General features: G+C 42.0%; 1 protein-coding gene and 1 pseudogene across 3 annotated transcripts in view; one reads left to right on the plus strand and one right to left on the minus strand.

Moving 5' to 3' along the window:
- Positions 1 to 22115, minus strand: part of ARHGEF2 (Rho/Rac guanine nucleotide exchange factor (GEF) 2) — a 68039-nt gene that overhangs the window by 25019 nt on the left and 20905 nt on the right. The window contains exons 3-5 of one of the 3 annotated variants that reach the window (XM_006861573.1): positions 9204 to 9339; positions 8487 to 8526; positions 6996 to 7089 (exon numbers count right to left, since the gene is read on the minus strand). In XM_006861573.1, the coding sequence (XP_006861635.1) occupies positions 6996 to 7013 (18 nt within the window). In that variant the 5' untranslated portion in view covers positions 7014 to 7089; positions 8487 to 8526; positions 9204 to 9339. Of the gene's footprint in view, positions 1 to 1478; positions 1663 to 6995; positions 7090 to 8486; positions 8527 to 9203; positions 9340 to 22115 lie in introns of those variants that run through there. The other 2 variants (XM_006861571.1, XM_006861572.1) reach the window with 2 other exon arrangements.
- Positions 7012 to 22115, plus strand: part of LOC102815553 — a 49092-nt pseudogene continuing 33988 nt past the window's right edge.

The following is a 22115-nucleotide window of genomic DNA, read 5'->3' on the forward strand; positions in this document are numbered from 1 at the left end:
GCCCTTCAAGAGAGGTCTTATTTTAAAAAAAGAGAGAGAGAGAGGTCTTATAGCCCCTCGACTCAGGTGGGTGGGTAGATAGTCTAGTTTGAAGCTAGGAAGGAGGTGGAGGGAGGTTCCCCCCCATCACACTTGAGGGCTCCTAGAGGGTACAGATCTCTTGCCTGAAGGAGGTGAGGAGAACACACTGGGCACCAGTGCAGGGCATTCATTGAAGGACAAGGAGAAGCAAGATTATCAATTAACCCTCTTTGGCTGCAGCCTAGCTTTTCTGATAATGGGTGCAGTGTGGGTGTCCTAAGGAGCTGGGAGGTTCTGTTTAAACACCTCACCTTCCTCACAGCTCTCAGTTATTCACTTACAAGTCAGCTTTTTCATTTCCTAGGGCCTGGGGGGTGGCAGTGTCATGGCCTTTGGGAATGGGTCTTGGTACAAAGATGGGGATAAAGGGTCTTGACAAGGAACGGCCAAGAGGTCATGGTGAGGGGTGCGGTGTAGCAAAAATAGATACCCAGACTCTGAAATGGCAGGTGAACAGGTCCAGGTCGGGTCCCAAGATAAGAGAGTAAGAAGCTGGGGAAAGGGGTAGATAGCAGCATAGTGCCAAGTGGGTCAGCCTAAGTGTCTAATGATTTACACTGGGGGAACAAGGAACTTGAAAGCTGGTGGGCCAGACAAGGATCTGTGTACCAAGCAAAAGAGGTGTTCAGGGTCCCTAAGGATGGAGGGAAGGGTCCCAGACACACAAAGACCTCTGCTTCCTTCACCTGGGAAAGATGGCTTGGGGGAGGAGGGGGGGGATAGAGTGGCGTTAAGTGAGCGGTCAGCCCGTACCCCAACCACCCGCCCACCCAGAGGGGAGAACTGAATCACAGCTGGAAAGTCCATTTTCGAGGAGAGGAGGAGCTGACTTTTGTCTTGGAGGGGTGGTGGTGGTGGTGGTGGGAGGAAGCCGGGAAACCACCCCCTCCCGCCCCCTCCCTCTGCCGGATGGCGGGGACAAAGGGGGAACGACCAAGCTAGCGACTGGGGGAGTACCAAAAGCAACCCGAGGAGACCAGGGCAGAAAGGGGGCTGCTGGAGAGCGTTTATCGTCCACACCGCCCCCCCCCCCCATACTCACACCTCTCTCTTCCCGCTTTATCGCTTACCGGCGCAACTTTCTTTCCAAGGCCCAAAACACCCGGTCCCGCCAGATCCCAGACGACCACACAAACCCTAGGTCCACTCACTCCAGGGATCCCCGCACTGAATACGCACGGAGCTAGAGCCGCGGGTCGCGCCTACCGCTCCCCCAACCCCCTCCCCACTCACTCTCAGTCCCCACCCACCCCGTCCCGCCGCTTTCCGACGGACCGCTCCGCCCGATTTTGGCACCCAGAAAACAGGCGGAAAGACAGTGGGTGCGCTGCGGATGCCAGGAGTCGAGGGACTCCTGAGGACCGCAAACAGAAAGAGAGAGGGGTTTCAGAGCCCACCTTGTTCGCCAGTTCTTTGCTCCGGTCGATCCGCGCTCGTGTGAGAGATTCGATCCGAGACATAATCCGATAGGGGGGAGCCCGGGAGGACGCCGCACGGACCCAGGCGTCCAGTTATTGTGGGGTGGAGGGCGGGGGATGGGTCCGCCCCGCATGCGTCGGTGTTGGGGACAGGAAGTCTGACTCCCCTCGCCCAGCACCCAGAGTCAGTTCCTCAAACCCGTGTCTCCACCCCCACCCCCACCCAAGCTCAGGAAGGGGGGAGGCGGAGCGGAGCGGAGAGGAGGGCGGAGTACCGGCGCACGGGACAGGACTCCGGGGTTTGTGAAGAGGTAGCCTAGAGAAGTACAGGAGCTCACTGACAGGTTTCGGGGGCTCTTCTGTTTTCCCTCCAGTGCCTAGGAGCGCCCTCCAGCCCCAAGGACCCGAACCTTAACTCTTGTTTTCCTAAAACCTACCGCTGGTCCAGCCCCGCAGCCCGCGCCCCACCCCACGTCTTTCCTTTCCCCTCTTCCCCTCCCCCCTGCCACCCATGTATTACTGCAATCTTTAAAGACCCGCAGGCCGGAGGATTCCATCCGCCCCCAGCTCTCCTGGGAACCGGGGACCAGTTCCTTCCTGGCCTTTAGGGCCCATCAAAGCAAGCCAAAGCAAACCCCTTTTATGACTGGGGGCAGGGATGGGGAATCAAAGAAGAACTAAAACTGGGTCTTAGTATAGAAAGAGTGAAGGGGAGGATTCACTCCCAGAAGTCGAAAAATCAAACTGGGAAAAGAGAGAATTCTCCCACAAGCCCCTACTCCTGTAGGGCCTCCCAGGTCACATTCTGCCCGCCCCCCCCTCCCCTTCTAGCTCCGCCTCAACTAGCCACATCTGGGGATTCAACACCTAAGTTGAAGGCGAGCAGTCCAGGCGTGGCGCTGTTGGATAAGCAATGGACGCCAACCCCAAGGTCAACAGTTCAAACCCACCAGTCGCTCCTCAAAAACCCTATATAGGGTCGCTATGAGTCGGAACCGACTCTACGACATCTAATTTACAACAACACTGAAGGTGAAGAAGCCAAGAAAGTTCTTCCATGTGTCTAACCCCATAACCCCAGTTATCTCTATTACAAATTAGGTTCAATCCCAAAGTAGGCTGCCCTCTCTCCACAAGGCGTGGGGTAGGGATTCATGTTTCTGGACTTTTGGTCCCAGCCTGAATCAACTTCCACCTTTGGTGAGTTTCCTGGTATTGAGAAAATTCCTCCTTCAGCCATTCGCATTGCAGTTAATTTCTGCCTCTCAGGGTCTCCCAGTTCTCTAGAGAAACTAGAAGTACTGGTCCCGGAATTGTGGCTGGAGATGGAGGAGGGGGTGGCTCTTTGCCCCTGTCCGCAGCAGGGCCAGGCTGCAGGTTTCAAACCCAATTCAGCACTCTTGTAGGTGCCAATTTTAGTCTCTGACACTATTTTGGGCTTCACTGCCTCACCACTGGCTGAGCTGGTTGGGCTCCTCACCCTGAGCGCCACCCCCACACTGCTCAGCTTCCCCTCCTGCCTAGCAACTCCTTCACCTCATTCTTCACCCATTCCTCTGTTTAGGATCCTTATATAGCAAAGGCCAGAAAAAAAAAAAAAAAAAAAAAGAGAGGGAATAAACTATGCCTGTAGCATGTTGGATGTAAATTCCAAGGCAGAAAGAACTTTCCCAGGGTTTTACACCTGCAGAGACGGCTATGGGAAGGTCTCAGGAACTACCTTAAACCAGTAATTCCCAGATACTAGTCATCCACTCCATGTTTACAACTCCTACCTCCATCCCCAGTGGGCAGCCAAAGCTTACAAAAGTACTAATTTTAAAAACAACAGAAGGCCGGAATCTTGGACTCAAGGCTCCGCCCACTGGGGGCCCAGGGAAGGCGATGGGCTGGGACCTCAGCTTCTCTCTTGGGCTTTGGTGGGGCAGGGCTGGCGTCGGCTTCTCGACTGCAAGCCAAGGATGGACTCTTAAAGGGCTATTTCCAATCTTCTTGTTGTTAAGTGCTGTCGAGTCGTTTTCGACTTATAGCGACCCCATATAGGGTTACCAGGGAGTGGCTGGTGAGTTTGAACCACCGCCGACCTTGATGTTCAAACCAACCTTGCAGTACATCGCATTAATCCGCAGCACCACACCAGGACTAAAGAATTCCAACCTTGGCACCTAATAAACCAATAACCTGAACCAATAGGGTTTCTTTTGGAGACCTCCTAGTCCCCAAATTCAATTTATAAAATCTCTAAGAAAAAAGAATGTGACCCTGCAACACTCTTCTCTCACCCCAACCTTCAGTCTGCTTTTTATCCCACCTGTTGTTTGTTATTCTGCTACTTGACCTATGCATTCTTCTTCCTCTTTGTTATTGTTGTTCAGAGTCATTCAGACTCAGTTATCCTGTATAGGGTTTCCAAGAGGCCATTGATGAGTTTGATACTCAGACCTAGGGGTTCAAACCCATGGTGCCAGACAGTGAATTTTCCTGCAGCACCATACCAGAACTCCTTTTTCCACTTAGAAGGTGAATAATAGGGAAGAGGGTTGGGCAGATTTTGTAATCACAGTTTTACCTTTGAAAATACTTGGGCTTTTAGAGAGCTAGGTCTGCAGATTGACTCAATTTCCATTTTCTGTATTCTCTGACACAGCCCCTCTTCCTTTCTCCTTGGCAACCCTTACCTTCTTCCAAACCCCTTCTTTTCTCCCTGTTCCTAGCAAGTGGTACTGCCTAGATTTTTTAGATATACAAAAACAAAACCAAACAAAAGCCAACCCTAATTTCTGTTAGGATATAAAAATAGCTATCACCTTCCTTAACCTACTTAACTTGATAAATGTATCACTCACATTGTAAGGTAGGGGTCCTGGGAGAGGGGTTCTCAAGGAAGAACTTGGTTGTCAAGAGTCTTGGCCAGTAGGCAAACAGATACAGAACTATCAGAGATATGTGGGCCACAAGCTTTACTCTGTCCAAGAGGCAGATTGTTTTTCTCCTTATTACTCTGTACCTTGTGTATTCTGGGAGCAGGGTGCTTAAGGCATAATTGGTTCTAATGTCTATCCAGCAGAAGATGGTGGAAGAAGGGAAGCCAAAGTTATTGCCTTTAGGTCTGTTCTAACTCTTAGCAACCCTGTAGGACAGAATAGAATTGCCCCATAGGGTTTACAAGCAAACTGCCACATCTTTCTGTAGCAGTGTTTGCTGTATTTAAACCTCCAGCCTTTCAGTTAGGAAAATTAAAAAAAACAAAACAAAAATCCAAACTCATTGCCACTGAGTTGATTCCGACTCATAGGGACCCTGATAGGGTTTCTGAAGCTATAAATCTTTTCAAGGAGTATTCAGTTTCATCTTTCTCCCTCATGGGTTTAGACTGTTGACCTTTTTGGTTTTAATAGTCCAACACCTAACCCACAGTGCCACCAGGGCTCCTTAGAAGCTGAGCGCTTAACAACTGAGCTACCAGATCTCCTTTGAAAGGGAAGAGAGGGGCTAGACTGTTGTGCTGGGTTCACTGAGAAAAGCAGAGGCAAAGTTACATAGTCAAAGCTCTGGGTCTGCTATACAGTTCCACTTCTTCTTTAGCTATGGGGTTGTGGGCAAGTAGCAGCCTCTACATTATCTTGTCTGTAAAATGGAGATTAAAATATCTGTCTTTGACAGAATTGTTATAAGAATTAAGTGAGGTGACCTCTGGGAAAATGTTCTGTCAACTGTACAATGCTGGTCAAGTGGGAAGGAATAAACGATTTCCTTCTCCCGCTGCTTGACTGAGCTTCTCTCCAGCCCCACCCTATTTTCCTGCTTCATGACCCCCATCCTGAGCTGGGATAAGGGGGAGAGAGACAGTCTGGGAGGAGAAGGAAGACATTAAATGAAGCAGAAACAGACCTTTGTAGGGTGGAAGGAAGACATGAACCAGGAGATGACAGAGAGGGAAACAGGGAGGTAGAAGCAGAAACTCTAGAGAGGAAAGGATCCAGTGGGAAAATATTCAGACTTATTCTGGCTCTTTCCTGCTGCCTGTCTGGACTCTGATTCCCTGCTCATATTGCCCTTCATTGGGTTACTCATTTCCCCAGCTGTTAGGCCAAGGGTGGGAAAAAGAGGATGATTCTATCATTAGACTCTCCTGCCCTCAACTTGAGTGCCTGTAAGGAGATGGAACTCAAATCCCAAGAATTCTTTTTCTATTTTGTTTTCTAGAAAACTCAGCTTCTCTCTCTCTCTCACCTGCCGTCTCCCACTTCCAGCTTTAAGATTCTCCAACTAAGGCTCTTCCTCTGGGGGCCCCTGGCCTTAGGCCTATATCAGTCTTGGCCAGTAGCTAGCACCACCACCAGGAAACCTCAGCCTTCCCTACCTGCCCCAAGCAAGGAGAATCCTAGCTGAATGGTTCCAGGAGCAGAGAGCTCTGACAAGCAGAGGGTGCTGGGAGGAGCTCAAGCAGTCCTATGGGGAGAATTCCATGACTCTGAGGTGAATGTGATGATGTTAAAGAAGTTAAAGAAGCCCTGATGGTGCTGTGGGATTAACACTGGGCTGCTAACCACAAGGTCAGTGGTTCAAACCCACCAGCCACTCTATCTGTTCCCATATAGATTTACAGTTGGGGAAACCTTAAGGAGCAGTTCTATTTTGTCCTATGGATGGGTCACTATGAGTTGGAATCAACTGGAGAGCAGTGAGTTTGGTTTTTTGTTTTGTGTTCTCTGGAATTTCTCTCAATGTGTGGAAGCCACCTCAGGTTAGAAAGTACTTGGGGGAGGCCATGAGAGAAAAAGAGTGGTGGCTCACTCTGTCAGTAAATGAAGAAAGTGGAAATAAATTCAAACAGGCTGAGTGTCCAGTTTCACCAGAGTATAAAGGCTGGTAACAGGAAGAGTACAATGTGCCTTCATTTTTCTAGGACCAGAGCAAGCAAGCGCGCGCGCACACACACACACACACACACACACACACACACAGGGCTATACATATTCTTCCATAATCATTCTTCCCTGGTTTCCACTCTGCCTATGGTCTAATTTCAACTCCTTCAGTTGCTGTATCCACCCATAAAATTATGCGTGTAAAAGCACTTTGCAAGCCCTAATACCCTGTGAAGAAGTAAAAGTATTGTTGCAATTATTATCATCGTATGTCTAATGCTTCCAAATTCTGCTGCCCACCTCTTAGCTAAGGGAGGGAGGATTAGGCCAGAGGCTCCTGGCCCTTTTCCTCTTTCAGCTATCCACAGCTGGCCCCCCATAAGCTGGAGAGGGGATGGAGGGGAAAGAAGCAAAGAAAAGGTGATATGCTGGGATGTAAGGAGAGAGGCCAGGAGAGATTGTGTTTCCTTAAAATTTGAACCAATGCTCTGAGTCTCCATCTAACAAGAGAAACTGAGGGCCGTGATAGTGTGTGTGGCGGGGGAGATGTCAGAAAAAATAGGAAGGGCAGGAATTGGAGATAGCCATGGGTCCTAGGCCTCCTTTTTGCCCAGCTGATTCCTACCTTGGCCTTTCCGGTCATGCCGAAGATGAAGCTGAAGGTCCGCCGCAGGGAGGAGCCTACGGAGATACCCGAGCCCCCTTCCAGTTGGCCACAGCTGCCGCCCCAGTGACTGCAGAAAGAAAAAAAGAGGTGAGCAGATAAAGACTGAAAGGAAGAAAATCTATTCTCAGAGAGATGGTGGAAGAAGATGCCATGATCAGGAGAAAGAGAATGGAGATATGAGTGGAAGGACTGAAAGGGCGAGGCAGGAAGAGGAAGGACTCAGCAAGATAATTTTGTTCCTTCACCCCCAACCCCTACCCACCTCCTAGGGCTTCCCAGAGGAGGACACTTGAGTTTCCCAGGCCTGTCTATTTATGAGGAAAACCCAGGCTCCTCCCAGATAATCGAAGCCTCCCCCTTCCTACCTAATCCAGACTGAGGACAAGAGGACCCATTTCCTTGCTCCTGCTGCTCCTCAGATGAAGTGGTATGGGGGGGGGGGGGGGAATCCCTAAAGGGCACATTTTCGCTTTGCAGAACAAGAGCCCTGTGTGCGACCCTCTCTTGCTGTTTGGAAAGGGCCTCTGGGCCTAGCGCCAGTAAGGACTGAATTTCCTGGGATTTCATCAGCCCTATCCCATGAGCTAATCCCAAACCCAGAGCCAGGAGATGTGTCAGCTAGAGATTTTCAGGACCACAAATCAGAGCCTAATATCTTAAAGGGCCCATTACTTGCTCACACAGCCACACTGTTGTAGAGGACTGACCCACTGGAATCAGGCTTCAGCTGTAGGAGCCAAATAAACAGGTGCTGATTTTGCATGCTTATTTACACAGTTATGCAAATCACCCATCCTCCGTTCCTACTTTGTGCCTTTAGTTTTTGCCTTCTCAGAGCTCTACAACCCTAGTCCAACTCTTCTAAGAACCATTCCCCATTGGTCAGTTTTCTGAGTCATCCAATGTGAATCTATGATCCTTGGTCACTCTGTCCCTGAGACTGACCAACAGCCATATGCCCACTCACTTTTGTGTCATTGACATCAGCAAGTAACCCCACTCTGTGACTGAACTGACAACCTGCGGTCTAGATACATTTTTTTTCCCACAAGTCCTGGTGTGGCGCTGTGGGTTAATGCGCCAGACCACAAAGCCGTTTGAACTGCAAGGTTGGCGGTTCAAGCTCACCAGCTGCTCTTTGGAAACCCTACATAGGGTCACTATAGGTCGGGATCAATTCGATGACACTTAACAACAACAATCTCTCATGGAGACTCTATGGGACTACCTGGAACCTGCTGAACCTTCCGTGGACAGAGAAGTGGGCAAATTCTTTGCAATTTGGGAGGGAAGGATCTTTGGCACATTTAGAGGTCTTTACTCATAAATAGAGAGGTTGAGCAATGTTTCAGAAGCTGAGAGACCTTTGGGGCTACAAAATCCATTACCCAGCCCCATTGCCCCTTTCCTATCTAGGCCTTTGAAAAACTATAGGTCCCCCACACTTACCCTTTGCTGAGGTCAGCAGCAGGGGACTGGGATAAATTCCCTGCCAACACAAAAGGAGAAGAGAAATGTCTGGCTAAAGCCAGACAAAGGCGCCCAGGATTGCCTCCCCCACCCCCTCCACCTGGATCAGGTTCCCAAGCTGCAGGTGCATGTGACGCCATTCCTTAGGGCGGGTGCTAGGGAGCAGGGAGGGAGGGCGGGGTCTGAGCACAGCAGAGCTGAAGAATTTAAGAGCCAGTGGACAGAATACCAAGGTTATGTAGAGAGGGGACTGGGGCCTGAAATCTCAGTTCTGTGTCTGGCTTATGGGGAGGACAGAAAATTACACTAAGTTCTCAAGAAACCATCTTGAGGGCAAGGTACATTATAGGTAACTGTCCTCCATCTTTGATGACCAGAGGTTGGAGAGTCTCACTCTATCCTATGCCCTTCATTAGGAGAGTTTTAGAATGTCAGAGGTCTGAATAGACATCTCATTTGAGGGCTCCAAGGGTGTATGGTATGGTGCTGTAAGATAAGCACTGGACTGCTAACCACAAGGTTGGTGGTTTAAATCCATCAGCCACTCCTCAGAAACCTTATACAGGGTTGTTATGAGTCAGAACCAACTCAACAGAACTTAACAACAACAAAAAGTTTGTGCTAGACATAATCCAGGGTGTCTGAACTCCAACAGATCTGAAGAGTGGTCGTGAGGTGGACTGGAGAAAGAGCCACTGCTGGTTTGCTCCCGCCTTTACTCACCAGGAGGATCCAAGAAGCCACTGATGACACTCATGGATACAGATTTGGAAAGCCTGCCAGTGGCCAAGTGATCCGAGGGGCCAGCAGATGGTTGACAGAAACCTTGACCCTAGAATCATGTCAAGAATCCTCACCCAAAGGTCAGGCTTTATCCATCCTCCCTCCATGCTCTTTGCTTTTCCACAGCTTGGCATTTCTCTACTACCCATATCTGGATATTCCACTTGAAATAGTTGGGAAGTTATTTCTGCTATGTAGTATTCATCACTCTGCTACATTTCAAGTCCAGACTTTCTTAATATAGAAAATATCTCAGAAGAGAATAGGTTTACCCTGAATGATTTCCAGAAATGAAGAACGTATAAAGGCCAGACAAGTAATGAAAAAAACTGAAGCAGTCTGGGTTTAAGACAGTAGAGTGTAGAAACATTCATAGACCACACACCCAACCTTTAGAGAATAACTTTTCTTTTAAGTCTACACGGAACATCAATAAACTGACCACATATTATTAGACCATAAAGCAAATCTTAACACATTTCAAAAGATATATATGATAGAGCTCATAGGAAACAATCCAAAAATTCATCTTCAGTTGACTGACTAAAGATTATGTGCACACATTAAAGCACTACTCAGTAATAAAAATGAGAAAACCAAAGGTCACTCAACAATATGGATGAATCTCACAAACATAATGTTAAGTGGAAACACGAAAGATTTATATACAGTATAATTACATTCATATAAAGTTTACAGCAGGCAAAAAGTGACTTGATACTGTGTGGAGATGCATATATAGATGGTAAACTGAGAAAACCAATCTCAAAAGTCAGCAAAGTGTCATCTCTGCCAGAGAACGAGGGTTATGAATGGGGAAAGGGCTTCTGAGTTTTAGTGATATCTGATAATAGCAATTAAGAAGAAAGAGAAGGCACAAATAGACAAAATTAGAGTGAAAAAGTAGACCTACTTAAAGAAATAACAGTGACTAAAAAGAAAATACTACTTGAAATTTCATGGCAATAATTTTGAAAATGCACCCAAAATAGATTATTTTAAATATATATATATATATAACTTACCGAAGCTGAATCAAGAAGAAATAGCAAGTCTGGATGAGTCTATTAAAGAAATGTAATGAATAGTTTAATAGTTAATCTTCCTATGAAGAAAAAAACAAAACAAAAAATACCAAACCAAAACAGTTTTATAAATAAAGGACAGATCTTTCAAGAAATAAATCACTGAAATTTTATACAAACATTTTCAAAGAATAGAAAAAGAATATCCTCTACCTTTTCTTTAACTTTAATTGTAAAACTACATAAGGATAGTAAAACAAAGGAAAAGTATGGGTCAGTCTCTCTTAAGAACATAAGTACAAAAATACCAACCACAAAGTCAGCAGTTCAAATCCACAATCCCCTCCTCAGGAGAAAGATGAGGATGTCTACTCTTATAAATATTTACAGTCTTGGAAACCTTATATGGAGTCCTGGTGTGGTGCTGTGAAATAATGCACTGGACTGCAAGGTCGGTTTGAATCGTAAGGGTCAGTGGTTCAAATTCACCAGTTTCTCCTAAGAAACCCTAACAGGGTCGCTATGAGTCAGAAGTGACTCAGAGGTTACTTAACAACACCACCAAGTCAGAATCCACTCAATGGCAGTAGGTTTGGTCTTTGAGTAGGTAGCTGATTTTAAAAGGTCGTAAATTATTTGCAGCTTTTCCCATGAAGAAGGAGTCAATTTCTTCACTCTTTGGATATGGACTGGCTTTGAGACTTATTTTGATGAGCATAGGGAAGCAAAAGGGGCAGATGTGATTTCTGAGCCATGAATTCAAGGAAACCTGGAAGTTTCTACTTACCTTCTTGAAATGCTATTGGTATGCTGAACAAGTCAAAAATAGCCTTCTGGAAAGGCCATATGAAGAAGAACCAAGGTATCCCACCTGGAAACTTGCCAACTAACAAGCCTGTTAATATGGCTATCTTTGACCATCCAACCCTATTCAAGTCACCAGACAGCTAGTCATGTAAGGTGAAACCAGCAGAAGTACTACTTCACTGAGGCCAGCTAAAAATACGCACCCATAGAATTTTGAAACTATCCCTTCCAAAACAAACAGTTGTTTTAAGCCACTATGTTGGGGATGGTTTGTTATGCAGCAATAGATAATTGTATCAAATATGAAATCCAGCAGTATCTTAAAAAGATAACCCATCATAATAAAGTTGTATTTATCCCAAGAATACTATAATGGTTATAACTAAATAAAAAAATCTTTAAATGAAATTCACCTCCATAGTTTAAAAGAGAAAAATTACGACCATTTCAATAAGTGAAAAAAAAAAAAAAGCACAGAATAAAAATTCAATATGCATTCATTGTAAAACAAGTTATAGAAATTAGATCTAGAAGGAATTTTCCTTAACATGATAAAGAATGTCTTTCAAAACCTATAGTCAAAGTCAGCAAAACATTAAATGTACTCCATCTAAATCAGAAACAAGACAAGTATAACTAGAATCCTAGTCAGCACTGTAAGGCAAGAAAGTATAAGGCAAAAAACATGAAGAATTGAAAAGAAACAAAACTGTTATTTAGATTATATGATTTTACAAAAGCCTTAAAATATCCAAACATAAATTATTAGAACTAAAAAGATGAGTGACGCCAAGATCATTTGTTGTTTTGATAAGTGCTGTTGAGTTGGTTCTGACTCATAGTGACCCTGAATAGGATTTCCAAAGAACAGTTGGTAGGTTTGATCTGCTAACTTTGAGGTTAGCAGTCCAGTACTCATCATACAACAACACACCAGGACCATTTCTATAAACCAAAACCAATTATAAAATGTAATTTAAGAAAGGATTTATAATAGCAACAAAAACTCCAAAATACCTAAGAATAAATCTAACAAAGATTGGTAAATACTCTATGAAGAGAGTTATGTTAAGTGACATCAAGTTGGTTATAACTCAGAGTTTCCAAGGAGCAGCTGGTGGGTTAGAACTGCTAATCTTTGGTTAGCAGTCTAGTGTTTATCCTACAGCACCACACCAGGATTCTATATGAAGAACTGTTGTTGTTAAGTGCCATCAAGATGGTTCTAACCCATAGTGACCTTTTATAGGGTTTCCAAGCAGCAGCTGGTGAGCTTGAGCCAGTAACTTTGTGGTTCAAACTGACTTTGCAGTCCAGTGCATTAGACCACAGCGCCACACCAGACTCCATATGGAGAATACTAATTGGTATTCTTTATTAGTATACCCAATTCAATCCATGGTATTTTCAATAGCATCATATGCATGTGAAAGTTAGACAATGAATAAGGAAGACCATAGAAGAATTGATGTATTTGAGTTATGGTGTTGAAGGAGAATATTAAAAGTACCACCGACTGCCAAAAGAACAAACATATCTCTGTTGGAAGAAGTATAGCCAGAGGCTCCTTAGAAGCCAGATGAGACTTTGTCTCTCATACTTTGGACATATTATCAGGAGGGACCAGTTCCTGGAGACGGACATCATGCTTGGCAAAGTGGCAGGTCAGCGAAAAAGAGGAAGACCCCTAACAAGATAGACTGGCACAGTGACAACAGCAATGGGCTCAAGTGTAGCAACAATTATGAGGTTGGTGCAGGACTGTGCAGTGTTTCGTTTTAGTGTGCATAGGTTGCTATGAATCAACACCTAATAATAACGTTGGACTCCTAGTGTGGAGCTGTAGGATCAGCACTGGACTGCAAACCACAAGGCTGGCAGTTCAAGCCCACCAGCTGTTCCTCAGAAACCCTATACAGGGTCACTATGAGTTGGAACCAACTCGATGGCACTTAACAACAATGTTTTGTTAAAAGACATTTTTTCCAAAATGTCTAACTAGAGGGGAAAATGTTATCAGGAGGGCCCAGTCCCTGGAAAAGGACATCATGCTTGGTAAAGGAGAAGATCTATAAAAAAGAGGAAGACCCCCAATGAGATGGTTTGACACAGCAGCTGCAACAATGGCCTCAAACATGACAATTTTGACAACAGAGGGAGAGATATATTCTTTTCATAGATAAAAAAAATTCTATATTATAAAGATTGCAATTTGTCCTAAATTACTATTTTTTTCCAAATAAATTATTATAGGGACAAAAAAAGAAAGGGATGCTGAAGTATGAAATATTTTCCAAAACAAAACAAAAATTTAGGACTCCTTTGTATCCCTGTCAGGAAAGGAATGTTTGAGGTTTGTTTTTTTTAAAGATCATTTATATAAAACTAACCACTGTTTTTACTGAAAGAAATTAAGTTCATTTTCAGCTTCTCCATATTAATCTTTAATGTCAATGGAATTTCAGTTTGAACCCAGCAGGACTTTCTGTTTCTTAGCAATTAACAAAAACAATTTCAATTCATATGGAAATGCATAGGACCTAGATAGAACAGTCAAGATAATCTTAAAGTAAAGTAATAAAGTCGTTCTAGGTGAGTAGACTTACTCTACTGGATTTTTAAGAGTAAAATAAAGCTATTGTAATTAAGGTTATACAATATTGGCAAAAGGATAGACAAATCAATGCAGCAGGAAAGAGGGCCCAGAAATAGACCCAAACAAATATGGGCACTTGCTTTCTAACGAAGACACCATGCAAGTCAACAGGGAAAGCAAAGCCTTTTCAATAAATTGTAATGAAGCAACTGGATATTTTATGAAAAATAATATACCTTGATCTTACCATATGCAAAAAATCAAGCTAAACCCTAGACCTAAATGTAAAAACTGAAACCATAAACCTTCTAAGTAAAATATTAGAGAAAACTTTACATCCTTGGGGTAGGCAAAATTTTCTTAAACATGACTAAAAGCACTAACCATTAAAGTATTGATAAATTGGATTTTATCTAAATAAGAAACTTGTGCTCATTAATAAAGAAACAAAACAAAAATAAAAACAAAACAACCCACTATTAACAAAATAAAACTAAAAGTCACTGGGAGAAGAAAATTTACAGTAAGGATATCTGAGCAAGTACTCCTATCCAAAATATATACAGAACTTTTATAATAATAATAATAAAAAGACAAGCTATTTAAAAAATTGGGGCAAAACACTTGTTCAGATATTTTACAAAAGTAGATATTCACATGACCAATAAGCGTAAAAAAGTGCTTAGCATCCAATTTACAATAAAAAGTTTAAAAATAGGTTTTAAAAAAAGTGGGTGGAGGGCCTCGTTATCATCAAGAAAGAAGAGAGAAGAGCTCAGGGCACACAGAACCTCATAGATCTACATGTGATCTCTAAGTTAAAGAGAAAAGGACCTTTTTCCAGAGCCAACAGAGAAAGCCTTCCCTAAGACTTCTCTGAATTCAGGGATCTAGCCTCCTAGACTACGAGAGAAAAAAATTACTATTTGTTAAAGCCATTAAATGAAAGAGTGGGTTTGTTTTGGTTTTTTTTGCAAACTACAAAACATTTTATTAAAAAACAGTATTCCGAGAATTTCAGTAAGATGGCTGATGTACTACACGTACCTTCTACAACAAAGATTTGTTGTTGTTGTTAGGTGCCATCGCGTCAGTACTGACTCATAGCGATTCTGCATCAACAAAGATACAAGAGACCAAATAAAATAGAAACAGGAACCCTGAACTTCAGAAGTAAGGTTTGAAAAGTTGATTAAATGCTTACTGGGAGGAGAAGCTGAACAGGGATGTGGTGTGAATGGGAGACTGACTGGTGAAGGTTGGTCAGATGCAGTGCGACCATCTTGAACCTTTGTGAGCAGCTTTGGCAACAGAAGGTGGCCTGGCAGAGCAGTCTCTCTGAGACTGTCTCTCTCTCTCTCTCTCTCTCTCTCTCTCTCACACACACACACACACACACACACACACACACACACACGCGACTGGAAAGGTGTGATTCATTTTTTTTCTCCATGCTCCCCTGGTGACCAGAGGGGTGGCCAACTGCCACCCTTACCTACCCCTAGCATAGCCCCTGCTCTCCCAGAGTTTGGAGCCATGTGGTTGGGAGCCATGCCAGTGTGAGCCAGGGGCCAGCTGTGTCACTTTAGTAGGACATTTTGGTACCTGGATTTAGGTGGGCTTGGCTTAGTGGCTTAGGACCTACAGAACCTGCAGAGCCACGAGACCAGCATTTAACCAGTCACCTTGCCTCTAGCTGCTGACTGGCTTTAACAGACACTGAAACTAGATCCGTCAAGAGTCTCCACAAACGAGAATAAACAAGATGGCGGATCGGGTGGACGTATACATTTTTTTTGAGCTCTGGTAGCGTAGTAGTTACGAATCGGGCTGCAAACCTTAAGGTCAGCGGTTTGAAACTACCAGCTGCTCCGCGGGAGAAAGATGAGGCTTTCTACTCCCATAAAGATTTACACCCTTGGAAACCCTGTACAGGGTCGCTATGGGTCGGAACCGACTCGATGGCACTTAGCAACAACAATAGTGAATTGAGTGAAGATTTACAGAACAGATCATCAGTCCCACATTCAACAAGTTATACACTGTGTGTCATTACAAAGGTTGCAATCCACTCCATGTACCATCAGTTCACAGTATTTACCTCTATTCACTTTATTTTTTCCCTTGCCCCCACCCACCCTGTGACCATCATAGGATATTATTTGAGCAAAGCTGACCCTCAAATATGATGGTAAAATTAGGACATTTCCTGATAAACAGAAATTAAAGGAATTTGTAATGACCAGACCAACTTTACAAAGAATGCTGAAGGATTTGCTTTGGACTGAGAACCAACAGCATCAGACAACACCCTGAGATTACCATACATGATAATGCTATCTCAATCCGGATTCCAACATCATCCTTTAAAGAGATGGAAAAACTAATCATTAACTTAATATGGAAAGGAAGAGACTCCAGATAAGCAAAGCATTATTGAAAAAGAACAAAGTAGGAGGCCTCTCATTTCCTCATCTCAAAACCTACTACACAGCCACATTAGTGAAAACAGCCTGCTATTGGTACAACAAAAGACAAATAGATCAATGGAACAGAATTGAGAACCCAGAAGTAAATCCATCTACCCATGGTCAGCTGATCTTTGACTAAGGGCCAAAATGCATTAAAAGGGGGAAGAGATAGTCTCTTTAGCAAATGGTGCTGGCAAAATTGAAAATCCACTTGAAGAAAAATGAAACAAGACCCATTTTTCATACCACGTACCAAAATGAACTCAACGTGGATTAAAGACCTAAATGTAAAACCTAGAACTATACAGATAATCAGTGAAAAAATAGGTACCAACTTGGGAGTTCTGATTTGTTGTTGTTGTTAAGTCAGTTCTGACTCATAGTGACCCTATATAGGGTTTCTGAGGAGCGGCTGGTGAGCTTGAACCACTGACCTTGCAGTGCAAACCATTCTTGCAGTCCAGTGTATTAACCCACAGCACCACAACGGGACTCCTGGAAGCTCTGATATGTGGCATAAATACACTATAAAACATAACTGAAAACATAAACAGAAGACAAAATAGATGACCGGGACCTAAAAATTAGATACTTAATGTGCATCAAAGGATTTCACCAAAAGAGTCAAAAAAGAACCCACAGACTCAGAAAAAATCTTTGGCAATGATATATCAGACAAAGGACTACTCTCCAAAATTTATAGAACCCTTTAACGCCTCAACAAGAAGACAAATAACCCAGTGAAAAAATGGGCAGAGGATATGAACAGACATTTCACTAAAGAAGACATTCACACAATCAACAACACCTGAAGAAATGCTCACAGTCACTAGCCATTAGAGCTATGCAAATCAAAATGACAATGCATTAATACCTTACTCCAGCATTAATAGCCAAGTTCCAAAAAAACAGAAAACAACAAATGCGGTGATGGTGTGGAGAGACTGGGACCCTCCTACCCTGCTGTAGGGCTTCTAAAATGATGCAACCACTATGGAAAACTGTATGGCGCTTTCTCAAAAAGTTGAAAATAGAAATCCATATGACCCAACAATTCCTCTACGTGATTGGTATATATCCTCAAGAAATAAGAGCTGTGACACACGACTTGATACATTCACACCCATGTTCATTGAAGCACTATTCACAATAGCAAAAAGATGGATACAAAAGGACAAATATTGTGTGGAACCAAAATGTAAAAAGTTAAGAAATATTATCTTGTTAAATGAAACATCCTATGATGGTTACAGGGTGGGAGGAGGGGAAAAATAAAGTGAACAGAGGTAAATACTGTGAACTGATGGTACATGAAGTGCATTGCAACCTTTGTAATGACACACAGTGTATAATTTGTTGAATGTGGGATTAATGAGCTGTTCTGTAAATCTTCACTCAATTCACAATAGAAAGCTTAAAAAAATTTATGAATATGTTAGCACATTTACAAAGTTAGATAAATATATGGATATTGTATTTCCTGTCCAGCTTTATTTATAATTCTAAAAAGATCAGAACCAAAATATCCTGTGCAGGTTAATTTATTAGCAACATTTGATTAATAGTGTAGAATCCTAGTGAGGATGTGCCCTTGGCTCAGTTCTAAGGTGATGACTAAGATGAAAATGCATTTTGACTTGAAAGAATTGATAGACAAATTATACTTATTTACTTAGCGCATTCTCTCAAACATTAGTGAAGTGAGCCTGTCACTTCAAGGAAAACAATTGACAATCTTGGTTGTCAATGATAAAATTTGAGTCTTCAAGAGAAAGCTTGTATCTGCTACTGTGAGCTTAACAACTTTCGAATACCTAAAAATTTTTTTCTGATGAGAACAATGGTGATAATAACAAAGGTGATGGCTTCAATATTGTGTAAAATGTGTCAACATTCAAAAGATCTGAATTATTCAGTAAACCCATATTTTCCAAGTGACCAATGCAGTGATACAAAAATTATGTATGGGTAAAAGCTTTATTCAGTTTGTAAAATAGATCAGTATATTTTAATATAACAGAGTACAAAATGTTCATTGATAGGATTTCAGGTTCTAAATTGCAACTAAGTTTTAAGGTACACACTTAGAAGCCTTTGTATAATCAATAAAGCACAAGTAAACATCAGAAAAAAACCCCAAGATTTTTCAACTGAGAAATGCAAATTAAAATCAAAATTAGATACTACCATGACACATTCCAGAGTCCTGGCGTGGTGCTGTAGGATAAGTACTAGACCCACAAGATTGTTTGAATTGCAAGGTTGGCAGTTCAAACTCACCAGCCACTCCTCAGAAACCCTATACGTGGTCACTATGAGTTGTAACCGACTGGATGGCACTTAACAACAAAATGACACATACCAGAATAGATAAAATTTGAAATATTGAAACACACACACACAAAAAATAACCCCCTGGAATGTCTAAGAATTAATCTAACAAATGTTTACAAGACTAAATAGGCAAAACTATAAAAATTTATTGAATGACATTTTAAAAATATTTTTTACTGTGGATTGAGTGAAGGTTTATAAAACAGATCATCAGACCCAGATTCAACAAATCACACACTGAATGACATTAAAAAAAAAAAATCTGACTAAATACTATTTTCATGGAAGAGAAGATTCAATACTATGAAGATGTCAACTTTCCCTTAATCTTTTGATTAAATTAAACTTTAATCAAAGTCTCAATGGATTTATGCATGCTTGTATATATATTATAGTTCAGCAATTATTCTAATTTATTAAAATTAAGAATGTCTGTTTGTTTAAAGATATCATGTTGTTTTTAAGTGCCATCGAGTTGGTTCTGACCCATAGCAACTTTGTATAGTTTCCAAGGAGTGGCTGGTGAGCTTGAAACACCGATCTTGCAGTACAGTGCATTAACCCACAGTGCCACACCAAGACTCCAAAGATACCATAGGAGAGAGAGAAAATAAGCTACAAATTAGGAAAAGATATTGCAGCAACACATATAACAACAAAGGACTAGTCCTCATAAATCCATAAAAAACACAAACAATAAAGGAATAAACAGACAAAGGAAAGAATCCAAGGAAAATGGGCAAAGAACAAATAGGAATTTCATGGGTGAGGAAATACAAATGGCCATTTTTGTTGTTGTATGCCATTAAGCAGATTTCAATGGAATATACTCTTGTGGACTTGTTTTAATTTTCTTCAGCTTCAACCTGAACTGAATTGCATATGAGCAATTGATGGTCTGTTCCACAGTGGTATCCTGGTCTTGTTTTGGCTGATGATATTAAGCTTCTCCATTGTGTTTTTCTGCATATGTAATAGATTTGATTCCTGTATATTCCATCTGGTGAAGTCCACATGTATAGTCACCATTCATGTTGTTGAAAAATGGTATATGCAATGAATAAGTTATTGGTCATGTAAAATTTTATCATGTGACCTCCAGCACAATTACTATCAATAAGGCCATATTTTCCAACTACTAATCATTTCTCTTTGTTTCCAGCTCTCACATTCCAATCATCAGTAATTATCAATGCATCTTGATTGCATGTTTGATCAATTTCAGACTTAAGAAGTTAATAAAATTCTTTGATTTTTTTTCATCATTGGCTTTAGTGGTTGGTGCATAAATTTAAGTAATAGTCTTATTAGCTAATATTACCCTATTGCAGACAGCATTGTATTTCAGGATGTGTTATTGAAATATTCTTTTTGACAATGAATTAATACAATTTTTCTTGAATATTTCAAGAGCATACTAAATCATATGACTGCCTAGGATCTTTATGTGTTCCATTTCATTTTGATGACTTCCAATTTTCCTAGATTCAATACTTCATATATTTAACATTTTGATTATTAATGGATGTTTGCAACTGTTTCTTTTCATTTTGAGCCATGTACCATCAGAAAATGAAGGCCCCCAAAGCTTTGTTCCATCCATGTCATTAAGGTCAATTCTACTTTGAGAAGGAAACTTCTCCCCAGGGGCATTTTGAGTGTCTTCCAACGTGAGGTGCTTATCTTCAAGCATGATATCAGATAACATTCCACAGCTATTCATAAGGTTTTCAGTGGCTAACCCCTCAGAATTGGATCACTTAGTCCTTCTTCCTAGTCTGTCTCAGTCTGGAAGCTCTGCTTAAACTTGTCTACCATAGGTGAACCTGTTGGCATTTGAAAAACAGGTGGCATAGCTTCCAGGATCACAGAAACACACAAGCCACCACAGTATAATTTGATTGAACCTGAAGAAAATTAAAACCAATCCATGAGAGCCAAATATGACCTTGAGTATATCCCATCTGAATTTAGAGACCATCTCAAGAACAGATTTGACTCATTGAACACTAATAAACAAATACCAGAAGAGATGTGGAATGACATCAAAAGCATCATACAAGAAGAAAGGAAAATGTCATTAAGAATACAGGAAAGAAAGAAAAGATCAAAGTGGATGTCAGAGGAGACTCTGAAACTTGCTCCTTAGAACAGTTAAAGAGACTGGAAGAAATGATTACATAAAAGAGATGAACAGAAAACTTCAAAGAGCAGCTCCAGAGACAAAGTAAAATATCATAATGAAATGTGCAAAGACCTGGAGTTAGAAAACCAAAAGGGAAGCACATGCTCAGCATTTCTCAATCTGAAAGAACTGAAGAAAAAATTCAAGCCACAAGTTACAATATTGAAAGATTTTATGGGCAAAATATTGAACAATGGAGGAAGCATCAAAAGACGACAAAAGAAATAGTCACTGTATCAAAAAGAATTGGTTGATATTCATCCATTTCAGGAAGTATATCATATGGTCAAGAACCAATGGTAACAAACTTCTGGGGCAAGATGGCAGAGTAGGCAAACACATTGAGCCGTCCCTCTGTAACAAAGACATGGGAGACCAAGTGAAACAGATAGAGCAGGTGATCCAAGAACCCTGAGTTTCAGGGGAAAAAACAGAGAGGTGGATTGAGTTCTGACTGGAAGGGGAAGTTGAACAAGAACAGGGAGAGAGCAGGCAGTCAGCTGATGTGGAGCAATGTGACCATCTTGAGCTTTTGCAAGCAGCTGATGATACAGTGGCTTGCAGGCACAAGATGTGGCTGGAGTTTGGAGGCAAGGAAGGTGCAGTTCTCCCTTGTTCCCTTGCCCTCCCTGTAACTGGGGGTGTGACCAGTCTTACCATATCCAACACAATGGCCAGTAGCATCCCTTCCTGTGCAGCCTCTGCTCTGCCTGGTATCAGGTGCTTGGGATAGCACCCCTGCTTCTGGAGGCACATGGGCCCACCCCAAACTATGCTATACTAGCAGTGAACAGAGAACTTATATTCATACTTCCAGTCTCTATCACACCTACCAGGCAACAGGTGGTGAGTACCTGAGAACACACTAACATTAATTAAATATAAATACAACACCACAATATCTTGGAGAAAACAGACAACTTAGGCTTATCTGAAGAAATACGACAAAGTACCTCAAACAAGTGACCAAAACATAGAGTCAGAAAATATAATACCATATATACAACCAGAAATATTTAATAAGGAATTTTAAACAATGCTATTTAGGTACCATTTACTGATACAGAGAAAGATTAATGAAAGCAAGGAGAACACAAAAAAATTTTTTTTGAAGAACTTAGGAAGACACTACAAGAACAAACTAACATGATGGCCAGGAGGCTGACTTGCAGAATGCACCCTTTGGTTGTTTAAATGATTATATATTCCTGAGCATTTCTGTGTACATAAAAAAACAAAAAAAAAAAAAACCCCAGAGCAAATACTGTTAGAAGCAAATACGGTTAAATGATGATGCAAGGAGGGGATTATAATCATTGCAATGAAACAAAATACAGTAGGATGAGTGCCAAAACAAGGCCAGGGCACATTGTGGAACAGACAATCAATTGCTCATATGCAAATTCA

The sequence above is a fragment of the Chrysochloris asiatica genome, unplaced genomic scaffold (genome assembly GCF_000296735.1).
Source record: "Chrysochloris asiatica unplaced genomic scaffold, ChrAsi1.0 scaffold00042, whole genome shotgun sequence".
NCBI classification, from domain to species: domain Eukaryota; kingdom Metazoa; phylum Chordata; class Mammalia; order Afrosoricida; family Chrysochloridae; genus Chrysochloris; species Chrysochloris asiatica.